Source organism: Betta splendens, chromosome 11 (genome assembly GCF_900634795.4).
Source record: "Betta splendens chromosome 11, fBetSpl5.4, whole genome shotgun sequence".
Lineage (NCBI taxonomy): Eukaryota > Metazoa > Chordata > Actinopteri > Anabantiformes > Osphronemidae > Betta > Betta splendens.
The window spans coordinates 15,843,010-15,855,079 of NC_040891.2; the positions used below are offsets into that span (position 1 = coordinate 15,843,010).

Genomic DNA, 12,070 nt, shown 5'->3' on the forward strand with positions numbered 1-12,070 from the left:
CGGCTGAACTGGAGACTGAGCAGCGCGCGGCTGAACGGGAGACTGAGCAGCGCGCGGCTGAACTGGAGGCTGAGGACCGCGTGAGAGCAGGAAATCCTCCCAGGGAAATAACCATGGAGCTGGGCAGGTTGGTGCAGGCACGACGATCCGACGAGGCGGAGAGGATGAAACCGAAACCATACTTCCGCGGGGGGAGTTATATTTGCCGTAAAAAACAAGGGGAAAAACAGTCACTGACCTGACCGGAGGCTAAGTGCTGGCTGGGTCCAAGTGTGGCCAGATTGTTCTGTCAGGGACTCGGGCAGGCGGCGAACCCACATGCACAGCACAGAGGCAGGATTACGATCAGAAAGGTTTATTCTTAAGGCACGGTCAGACGGTCCAGGTCATACACGAAATGGCTCGACAAAAGTACAGGCAGGGAACAGGCAAAAACTCACGGTCAGCAGATACTCCAGGGTCAGGCAGGATACATGGTGCAAACAGGAATAAACACGAAAAAACACGAACACGCAGGGAACTCAGGAGACTAGGGACGCTCAACTCACAAGAAACACGAACACTCAGGGAACTCGAATACGACAATCTGGCAGGGAACTAAGGACACAGGTGGTGGTTAAATACACAGTGACTTGATGACTAACAGAGTGCAGGTGTGGGTAATGAGCAGGGACAGCTGTGACAAGACAAGAAACCGGAAGTAAAGCTAGAACACAAAACAGAGACCGGGAGACTACCAAAATAAAACAGGAAACGGAAACTGGAACCAAAATAAGACAAGCAGGACATGACGTGAAAACAGGGAACAACTAGAAACAAAGACACGGATCATGACATCGTCCATCTGTCTTTTAGATCCAATCCCAACCAGATTACTCAGAAGTTCTACCTTTAATCAGCTCGTCTATATTAAATCAAATCAATCAATCTTTACATTTAGACTATGTACCACAGGCTTTTAAGGTGGCTGGGGTCAAACCTCTTTGAAAAAAAAACAACCCAGGACCCTGGAGAACTAGCCAACTACAGGCCCATTTTAAATCTAACCTTTATTTCTAAGATTCTGGAAAAAATCAAAGCTTAACAATTATCTGCCCACCTGAGTGGAAATAACCTGTACGAAGATTTTCAGTCAGGATTTAGAAAACATCATAGCACAGAAACAGCTCTGGTTAGAGTCACTAATGATCTTCTATTAGCTTCGGACAATGGTCTGGTCCCTGTGCTTGTTCTGTTAAATCTTAGTGCTGCATTTCATACGATTGATCACAACATTTTATTACAGAGACTAGAACATAGCATTGGAATTAAAGGAACAGCACTGGGATGGTTTAAGTCCCATTTGTTGAACAGATTCCAGTTTGTTCATGTTAACAGCAAATTCTCCACACGCACAAGGATTAGCTACGGAGTACCACAGGGTTCTGTGCTTGGTCCAATTCTGTTCAGTCTATACATTCATTGTTATGCAGATGATACTCAGCTATACATGTCTTCGAAACAGATCAACTAGTCAAAATTGAAAGTTGTTGAAAAGATATCAAATCCTGGATGTCCCCAAACTTCCTTCAACTAAATTCAAATAAAACCGAAATTATTATAATTGGGCCTAAAAATAACAGAGACACTATTAAGTCAGATAGCCTTCAAGGCTGGACTACGTCCTAACAGCTAATTCATTCAGCCTACAGCTAATTCAAAATCCTGCAGCCAGAGTTGTGACGGGACTTAGAAAGAGAGATCACATTTCTCCAAGATTAGTTTCTATGCACTGGCTGCCTGTAGAATGTAGGATATAATTTAAAATTCTCCTAGTCACTTACAAAGCATTTAATGATAAAATTCCTTCTTATCTTGAAGACCTCATAGTTACTTATGCTCCCATCAGAATGCTTCGTTCTCAGAGCGCTGGGCTACTTGTGGTTCCTAGAGTGTTTAAATGTAGAACGGGAGGCAGAGCTTTTAGCTCCAAGCTCCTCTCCTCTGGAACCAGCTCCCTCTTCAGGTTCGAGAAGCTGACACACTCTCCATCTTTAAGATCAGGCTTAAAACCTTCCGTTATGATGAAGCTTATAGTTAGAGATTGTTCAGGTCACTGGCAATGATTGTTAGTCACAGGAACCAGCTCTAAGTTAAGATGCAATAGACATAGACTGCTGAGGGACTTAATTTAAACACTGTTTTCTTTCTACCTCTTAACCTCCCACCATTGTTCCATGTTAAACTAACCTTGTCTCTTCCTCTCCAGTAGTTGTGCTTCTCCCCCACTCTCTCTCTCTCCTCCACTCTGTCCTCACCTACAGGTATCATTGGACTCAAAGTTTGGTGTCTGTGATGGGCAGCTGTAGATCCAACCATCCTGTCTGTGCTCTGTTGTTGCTTGTTGTTGCTTGTTGTTGTTGCTGTGCTTTTCTCTCTCTCTCTCCTCTCACCCCAACCGGTCGAGGCAGATGGCCGCCCACATCCAGCCTGGTTCTGCTGGAGGTTTCTTCCTCGTTAAAGAGGGAGTTTTTCCTCTCCACTGTTGCTGTCAAATTAGAGGTTTGCTGTATGTGGGATTTGTTGGCTTTAGTTGGGTAAAGTGCCTTGAGATAACTGTATTGTGATTTGGTGCTATATAAATAAAAAATTTAAATAAATAGATTGAAAAGTAAATTAAGTAAAGGTATGATAATGATACAGCAGGGGAGGCTGACACATATCTTCAGCTTTTATTGCTGAAAAGAACAGAGATTAATAGACTTAATCAACCTGCACTAGATCATTTGTACACTGTACACTGAAACAACATTTATTTGTTTTGTATTACTTTATTTATGCCTTGCTGAGCATGCGTGCCCTCCAACAACCACAACCTCAGCTCATCAAACAAAATGGTCCTGGTCTGGAACGCAATGAAAATGTGTAATTTATAGTAGCCTGTCTTTTTTTTGCAATTATTTGATTATATTGAGAATAGTGCTAATTTACAAGGGTCTCTTGCAGGACACAGTAGCTGTAACTACATGACTATTCTGTGCAGTAGTTAATAAATAAATACAAACCAGTCAGACACAGTTTAATTAAAATGCCAGTATTGATTTAATATCTCTGATGTGCCTTAAAGAACAGTTTTAAGGAGGAACATATGTGTTAAAAATATATAAATTCACATAAATATTCTTTATACGATTTTCATACTGTTACGGAACTGTTGCCATGGTGAATGTGACAGGAAACAGGACGAATTTGTAGAGAGATAACACTGCGCAGTTTAATCCAGAGACTGGTGCCTTCGCCACCGAGCTGTCTGTTGGAGTTACCGGGCACCGGCTTCTCAGAGTTGCCTCAGCAAACTGGCTGTGAAATACTATTTCCAAGAGTTCAATTAGAATTCATCAAGACACAAGTAATTTATAGTTGCTAACTGAAATGTCTTAACTTACCAGTTAGTAGCAAGATAACGATACAAGCCTTGACGATCATGGTGACCGGTTGCTGGTGTTTAATGTAAAATCAAACAAAACCTGTTGCACAGATTTTACACTCGTTATATATTATATAGATTGTAACCAAATCTCTGTTTCAGTTTGTTTTCATCAGTCTTAATTTTTCTGATGAATCGAATGAAAATAAGAACAAATCAAAGGACGCCTTGAACCACTGACAGCTGTATCACAGTAATATAAAATCAGATGTGTACTTACAAAGGTTGCAGTGATGTGCCACTGGTGCATCCTCTCTGTTCTGCCTCTCGCCAGGCTTCACCGTATATATATGTGACCGCCTCAGTTTTAGGTCAGAGGAAATAATAAAGGTCTTTGACACTAAGTCTGTAGATAACAGCTAGAAACTTGCAGAGTGACATTTTACATCCGTTTGACCTTCAGCTGCCAATTAAACTAATTACTGTAAAAACTCTGGAGGATTTTCTTCCTCATTTTTGTTTTCCACTGAGGTCAAGACTGAATAAACAAACACAGATATGTCACGTTTAAATGAAGAGTCACGTTTCAGCTATGAGGAGTGCCAACACTGGTGAAGGTGAAAGTGAAATTAAAGACTTAGCAACAAAGCTAAGTCTCAAAGAAGGTCTTTAAGCCTCATTTCACTGGTTTCTCCTTTTATTTCTCATCTCTGTGATACTTCAGACCAACTTCAGTGTTTGACAGATGGAAATGATTATAAAACACACAAGGATAAAAAGCAGCCATTGTGAGTTTATTGACAACATGAAGATATTTGTTCATACATGTTTTTAAGTACAAGTGTACTTACAAAACAAATTTTATTCCCCAATAATAATAAAAAAAAAAAAAAAACATAAATCTAATTTGAGATAATCACTGGTTCTATTCAAAGTGACCTTTTGCAGGATATAGTAGCTGGACCTGAACCTACAGTATGTGTGTGTAATTCCTCCTAAAAACACAGGAATTTCCCCATTGTGGGATCAATAAAGTCATATCTTATCTTATTTTATCTGAGTAAATATAAACCCATCATGATTTGGATTGGCATGGTTGGTTTTAGGAAAGAACGGTTAAAGACATGTTACAACAACTTACAATAAACTGGACAATCAAGAAAATTAAATACAAGAATAAATATTCTAAATAAATTTTTACAGGTAATCTATGGGTGGGACACTGGCGTTCTACAGCAGGACTATGGCCATGATGACAGGGATGAGGCTCAGTCTGCTGAACACACCTGCGTCTGTCGCGCTGTTGTTTGTTCCAGAACTTGTGTTTGTTCCTACAGATGTCGCTGTAGTTCCTGATGCTGCTGTAGTTCCTGGTGCGGCTGTAGTTCCTGGCGCAGCTGTAGATCCTGATGCTGCTGTTATGGAACTTGACACGGCAGCTGTAGCGACTGCGGCGGTGGCTAAAGCTCCCTCTGTTGCCAAGGCTGCTGCTTCGGCCACGGCTTGTGTGAGGGTTGCTGCATTTTCCCCTGTTGCTAATGTTGCTTGCTTGGCCGTCTGAGCTACTGTTGTTACTGTCAGGGCCGTTACTCTTGCCATCATTGCCAGCCCTTGTATCAATATTATGGAGTTTTGTTGGTCTTGGGTCAACCCTGTGCTTTTTGAGAGTACCTGCTGTAGCTGAGCTACTGCTTGTCCTACTAATGTGGCCTCTGAAGCGGCTGCGTCTGCTGTGGCGGTCAATGTCTCTGGTGTTGCTGTTGTTGAAGCTGCATTTTTTGCATCAGCTGCTGCTACTTGTGCAGCATCAGCTGATTGTTTAGCTGCTGCTGCGATTTGTGCAGCTGCTGGTGATCCTTGTTGTAGCGCTGCTGTATTTGCTGCAGTGGCTGCCGCCACTGCTGCATCGGATGCTCGTTGTGCTGCTGTGACTGCCTGGTCCACTGTTATTCCACCGGTTGCAACCAGAGCGGCGGCTCTTGCTGCGTCTTGTGAAGCGTTTGCTGCGGCTTGTGCGGCTGCGAATCCTGCTGGTCCGGATGCAGCTGCGGCTGCGGCTGCAGCGGCGGCGGCTGCCGCGGCGGCGGCTGCAGACCCTGCCACCGCTGCCTGCCTGGCTGCTGCTGTCACTGACTTGGTTGCTGATGTTGTTAGGTTGCTGTTTGCGCCTGTGGGTACCATTGTAGTACTGCTGAAGGTTGGTTCCACTGTAGTTAAAACATTTGGCCCTGAAATAATCTGTGCAGCTTCATTTGCTGCTGCTGCTGCAGCCTTTGTGACAGCTCTTGTCAAACTTGTGGTTATATCTGGGCTACACACAGCGTCTGACTGTGCTGCCACTGTAAGTGCGGCGACTCCTGCTATTTCTGCCACTGTTTGTGCTAATGTTGCGACTGAATCTTGTTTAAAGACAGGTAGTATTAGTGAAGCTCGATTTGCTGCAGTTGCAAGTGCTTCTGCAGCTTGTGCGGTTGTGTTAGTAGCTTCTGCTGCTGCTCCTGCAGCTGCCTGTGCTGCTGCTAAAGCTGCCTGTGCCGCTGCCGCTGCAGCTTGTGATGAAGCCTTTGCTAATTGTGTCACTGCTGTTGCTGCTGAGGACGGGGCCTTGGAGGATGCTTCTATTGCTGCTAGTGCAGCTGCTTCTGCGGCACCTGCAGCAAAACTGGCTGTGTTCACTGCTGTTGTTACTGATGCGTCTCCTGCTTCTACTAATGAGGCAGTCAAAGCTGCTACTTGTGCAGCAATTATTGCAGTGTCTACTTGAGGTGTTGCTGCTCCAGCCGCTGCTGCTGCTGAGGCAGCCAAGGCAGCTGCAGCTGCTGTGATGGCAGTGGCTGTGGCTGCCTTTTCGTTTCTAATTAAGGTCACATTAGTGGTTGGTGTTGGTGTTGTTGTAGTGTTAGGTGGTGATCCAAAACTTCTGATCAATGGTATGACGGCTTTAACAGCAGTTATAGCTCCTATTGCTGCATTTGATACCTTCCGAGCTGCTCCAGCAGCCTGTGCAGCGTTTGCAGCTGCGATGTCTGGAGTTGAAGAATTTGCAACAGCAGCTGCAGCCTGTGTTGCAGTGACTGCATCGACTAACACTGCTGTTCCATTTTGTGCTGCTGTTTGTGCTGCTAGAAGCGCTAAGCGCATCACTGCTGCTCCTGTGTCTGTTTCGTTTGTTGGGACCGCTGATAAGGCACTCTGTATTTGTGCTAGAGCGCCTGACAAAGCTGCTGCTGATGCCTTTGTGTTTGCAGCAGCTGCAGTCAGTGAGGTTGCGTCTCCGGCTGCGGCTTCTGTGGCTGCGGCTGCGGCTTCATCGGCTGCGGTGGAGATTTGTGATGCAGCCTGTGATATATTACTTGCTGCTGCTGCTGTTGATGCTGGTGCACTCTGTGCCGCTAGGTTTGCTGCCAGTGATGCTAGTTTGGCTGCAGTGGCTGCGTTGTTTGCTATTGCTGCTGCCTGAGTTGGTGAAAGCGATCCGTTGATTACTGCAGCTGAAGCCAGGGCAGCTTGTTGTGCTGCTGCAGCTGCTACATCTGCTGCATCTGCTGCTATTTGGGCGTTGGGTCCTGTAGTGGCTGTTGCTGCAGCTTCTGCCAGAGCGGCAGCTGCCGCTGCAGCCGCTGCAGCCGCTGCAGCGGCTGCAGTCGCTGCGGCTGAGCTGGCTCTGACTGCCTGTTCGTTGCTAATTAAGGTCCCATTAGTAGTTGTTGTTGGTGCCGTTGTAGTGTTAAGTTGTTGTGCTTCACTTCTGAGGAGTGCTATGGAGGCCTTGGTAGCAGCTACAGCTCCTATTGCTCCATTCGATGCCTGCTGAGCTGCTCGAGCTGCGTCTGCAGCGTTTGCAGCTGCGATGTCTGGAGTTGAAGAATTTGCAACAGCAGCTGTAGCCTGTGTTGCTGTGACTGCATCGACTAACACTGCTGTTCCATTTTGTGCTGCTGTTTGTGCTGCTAGAAGCGCTAAGCGCATCACTTCTGCTTCTGTGTTTGTTTGGTTTGTTGGGACCGCTGATAAGGCACTCTGTATTTGTGCTAGAGCGCCTGAAAAAGCTGCTGCTGATGCCTTTGTGTTTGCAGCAGCTGCAGTCAGCGAGGTTGCATTTCCAGCTGCTGCTTCTATGGCTGCGGCTGCGGCTTCATCGGCTGCGGTGGAGATTTGTGATGCAGCCTGTGATATATTACTTGCTGCTGCTGCTGTTGATGCTGGTGCACTCTGTGCCGCTAGGTTTGCTGCCAGTGATGCTTGTTTGGCTGCAGTGGCTGCGTTGTTTGCTATTGCTGCTGCCTGAGTTGGTGAAAGCGATCCGTTGATTACTGCAGCTGAAGCCAGGGCAGCTTGTTGTGCTGCTGCAGCTGCTACATCTGCTGCATCTGCTGCATTTTGGGCGTTGGGTCCTGTAGTGGCTGTTGCTGCAGCTTCTGCCAGAGCGGCAGCTGCCGCTGCAGCCGCTGCAGCTGCTGCAGTCGCTGCGGCTGAGCTGGCTCTGACTGCCTGTTCGTTGCTAATTAAGGTCCCATTAGTAGTTGTTGTTGGTGCCGTTGTAGTGTTAAGTTGTTGTGCTTCACTTCTGAGGAGTGCTATGGAGGCCTTGGTAGCAGCTACAGCTCCTATTGCTCCATTCGATGCCTGCTGAGCTGCTCGAGCTGCGTCTGCAACGTTTGCAGCTGCGATGTCTGGAGTTGAAGAATTTGCAACAGCAGCTGCAGCCTGTGTTGCAGTCACTGCATCGACTAACACTGCTGTTCCATTTTGTGCTGCTGTTTGTGCTGCTAGAAGCGCCAAGCGCATCACTGCTGCTCCTGTGTCTGTTGGGACCGCTGATAAGGCACTCTGTATTTGTGCTAGAGCGCCTGACAAAGCTGCTGCTGATGCCTTTGTGTTTGCAGCAGCTGCAGTCAGCGAGGTTGCATTTCCAGCTGCTGCTTCTGTGGCTGCGGCTGCGGCTTCATCGGCTGCGGTGGAGATTTGTGATGCAGCCTGTGATATATTACTTGCTGCTGCTGCTGTTGATGCTGGTGCACTCTGTGCCGCTAGGTCTGCTGCCAGTGATGCTTGTTTGGCTGCAGTGGCTGCCTTGTTTGCTATTGCTGCTGCCTGAGTTGGTGAAAGCGATCCGTTGATTACTGCAGCTGAAGCCAGGGCAGCTTGTTGTGCTGCTGCAGCTGCTACATCTGCTGCATCTGCTGCATTTTGGGCGTTGGGTCCTGTAGTGGCTTTTGCTGCAGCTTCTGCCAGAGCGGCAGCTGCCGCTGCAGCCGCTGCAGCTGCTGCAGTCGCTGCGGCTGAGCTGGCTCTGACTGCCTGTTCGTTGCTAATTAAGGTCCCATTAGTGGTTGTTGTTGGTGCCGTTGTAGTGTTAAGTTGTTGTGCTTCACTTCTGAGGAGTGCTATGGAGGCCTTGGTAGCAGCTACAGCTCCTATTGCTCCATTCGATGCCTGCTGAGCTGCTCGAGCTGCGTCTGCAGCGTTTGCAGCTGCGATGTCTGGAGTTGAAGAATTTGCAACAGCAGCTGCAGCCTGTGTTGCAGTGACTGCATCGACTAACACTGCTGTTCCTGTTTGTGCTGCTGTTTGTGCTGCTAGAAGCGCCAAGCGCATCACTGCTGCTCCTGTGTCTGTTTGGTTTGTTGGGACCGCTGATAAGGCACTCTGTATTTGTGCTAGAGCGCCTGACAAAGCTGCTGCTGATGCCTTTGTGTTTGCAGCAGCTGCAGTCAGCGAGGTTGCATTTCCAGCTGCTGCTTCTGTGGCTGCGGCTGCGGCTTCATCGGCTGCGGTGGAGATTTGTGATGCAGCCTGTGATATATTACTTGCTGCTGCTGCTGTTGATGCTGGTTCACTCTGTGCTGCCAGGTTTGCTGCCAGTGATGCTAGTTTGGCTGCAGTGGCTGCGTTGTTTGCTATTGCTGCTGCCTGAGTTGGTGAAAGCGATCCGTTGATTACTGCAGCTGAAGCCAGGGCAGCCAGTTGTGCTGCTGCAGCTGCTACATCTGCTGCATCTGCTGCATTTTGGGCGTTGGGTCCTGTAGTGGCTGTTGCTGCAGCTTCTGCCAGAGCGGCAGCTGCCGCTGCAGCCGCTGCAGCTGCTGCAGTCGCTGTGGCTGCGCTGGCTGCAGCTGAACTTGACGGACTGGGGCTCACTATTGGCGTCAGTGGTGCAGGGCACCTGCCTGTCAGAAGTGCCTCCGTGAGCCGGGTGGCTGACGCTGTGACCAAGAATGCAGTTAGAATCAGTGCGATACCACACCGTTATTTATGTTTTTTTACTTTAAACTTACCAATTAGGACCAACATGATGATGCTCTTCATTATTGTTGTTTGACTGAACTATTCCTTCTTCCCTTACTTTTGTTTGATCCTGTTTTTAAAAAAATTAACAAAATATAAGGTTCATCTAAACTGTAAGAAGTACCCACAATATGAACTAAGAGCCATCTAGTGAGAGACAGATATTGTCGTGTTTGACAGATCCCTCAAATAAAAAGTTTAGAAAATTAAAACATATATAGATATCATATAAACAGTGACTCACAAGAAAGAACAACGTAAGTAGCTACTATACAAGACAACCAGAGTCTGACTTACTGCGATGACGATGGAGGTGATGTGAGCTGCTCTTCTCCTGCGACTCTGCAGATTTTACTCCGACCTACATCTTTAAGTACAATGTGTCACACCCGCTTCACAATACAACTGTTAATTAATAAATAGCTGGGAGGGTACGAGCACCTTTTATTAATAACTACGCATGAAACATTTAATGGGCTGGTTCCTCATTTCTCAGTAGCTCCTGATGTCACGACCTCATCATACAAGACAAACCTGACTTAAAGTTGCACATATAGAAACTCACACTCGAACACTTGAATTTGTTCTCTCCAGCTCATTCCACTCATGATCAGTGTAAAATTCCGCACAAGCTGCTTTGTGTCCTCACAACAGAGTGACACAGGTAATGAGGACTGAAGCCTCGCAGACACACGTTACAAGGTTTGGGTTTGGACCTTAGTGATGCAGAACAGAAGGTTCCACACGTCCACCTCTGCCGGTGTCAGAGCCCACGGACGGTTCACCGCTGTCCAACCGCAGCTGTGGTGGAAGCATCTTGTCTTAGTGAAAGTTTGTACGTTTGGTTAACATGGATTGACCAAGTAATAAGATGAGATTCGCTGGCAGCACTTGGATTGTGAGATGAAGAAGTGATGCGAGTGAACGTGAGCTTCCACCTGCATCTTCAGGCGACGTGACAGGAAGCGATGAGCTTCCTCAGCTGTGTCACACACTCGGCTTCCTCTCAGCTTTGAACTGTACACGTTGCTGAGATGAAGACATGATACAACGGATGATGAGAACGATGAGGGACAGGACCCCGTGCTCAGCAACCAGCGACCTGTGTTTGTGTGGTTGTTTGCGTGGTTGTCTCTAAGCAGACACTCCTCTGGTGGACCCATCATTAGCTCAGTATGACGACCTACACGCCTCTGGCAGCTAATCGTTTGGAGCCACACCTCAAACGTGCGGGTGTGACAGGACACATTCTGTGCCAACAGGTCAGAGAATCTGAGAACAGTCGCAGCCTAAACGCTTGAACTGACACACAATAGCTCAGAAGTGAGACTCGAGCTGCGTCTGTGCAGTGTTTCTTCTCGACTGTCCTTTGGCCTGACTTCTACTGGCACCGATGGTTTAGCAGTGAACAGTCGCACGTTTCTCTTCACTCGTGACATTTTTCTGTCTCTGTAATAGCCAGGGCTTTCCTTCTACACAAATAAAAGTATTGTAAGTATTTGTATTGTTTCGTACGTGGGACCTTGATGACGAACGACACAGAAAAAGTAGCTGTTAACATAATTATGGTTTGAAAAGAAACCAATTAAGAGCATTTAATGATTGTGCTGCTGAGCTGCAGCACAGGCTTCAATTAGCGTCTCCTCCCTCCTCACATGCAGCCACTCCAGGGATTCTTTCAGTCACACATCACAACAGGTGCTGCTGACGTAGACACAACCATGTGATTCAGAGCCTTGGGGTTAGAACGGTCACAGTGAGGTCACAGTGGGGCTGGATCTGTGAGCAGGTAGTTCTGATGGTTGCTAACCACCAACTGGACCCTCAAGCTTATTGTCTACGATCCTTCACTTCCGTCAGATGAATTTGTTTTTCTTTTTGGGGAAAAGTTAATTGTGATGTCACATGCATGTTGAAGCACCATTGGTTCTGGGCCAAGTATCACTGCTCTCAGAACCTGGCCTGGTACATTCTCTACATGTTGAGTTTCCTGTAGATGGGAGTCATGACCCGTTCAATCAGCTGCCTGTTATTGTATGTGGCATTGACGCTGGAGTGACGCCCACAGAAGGTGGGGGGTTATGGGAGCGTGTCCTCCTGCTCCTGTGGATCTGGCGTCAGCAGGTCCATGAGCTGCTGATCAGGATTGGGTTCTGGGCTCCGGTTGCTGGGTCCGAAATCGTCCAGTGATCCTGGATGATGCTAACCCAGCATCAGAACCCTTCAGATCAGTCCCAACAGAAGCTGTGTAGGATTAGTGTGGTGATCTGTGTGGATCTGTCTATCACATGTCCACAGCGCCACCTAGGGACCACCTGGGGTGAGCTTTCAAATCTAGATTCATGGAGGATCTGTTTTCTGTAGGTTCAGTGTCCT

General features: G+C 47.2%; 1 protein-coding gene across 1 annotated transcript; it reads right to left on the reverse strand.

Moving 5' to 3' along the window:
- Positions 1–3,057: 3,057 nt before the first annotated feature.
- Positions 3,058–10,066, reverse strand: LOC114866205 (serine-rich adhesin for platelets-like). The gene is made up of 5 exons (XM_041072999.2): positions 9,992–10,066; positions 9,685–9,764; positions 3,687–9,612; positions 3,426–3,506; positions 3,058–3,349 (listed from the first exon to the last, which is right to left on the reverse strand). The coding sequence occupies exons 2-3, from the start codon at positions 9,713–9,715 to the stop codon at positions 4,637–4,639; spliced, it is 5,007 nt and encodes a 1,668-aa protein (XP_040928933.1). The 5' UTR covers positions 9,716–9,764; positions 9,992–10,066; the 3' UTR covers positions 3,058–3,349; positions 3,426–3,506; positions 3,687–4,636.
- Between the last annotated feature and the right edge of the window lie 2,004 nt (positions 10,067–12,070).

What these genes read in the sequence shown, in the direction of transcription:
- LOC114866205 (XM_041072999.2), bottom strand. Translation starts at nt 9,715, where the DNA reads ATGAAGAGCATCATCATGTTGGTCCTAATTG. An exon ending in CATCATGTTGGTCCTAATTG is followed by an intron (nt 9,613 to 9,684) that starts GTAAGTTTAAAG and finishes TCTTGGTCACAG; the next exon opens with CGTCAGCCACCCGGCTCACG.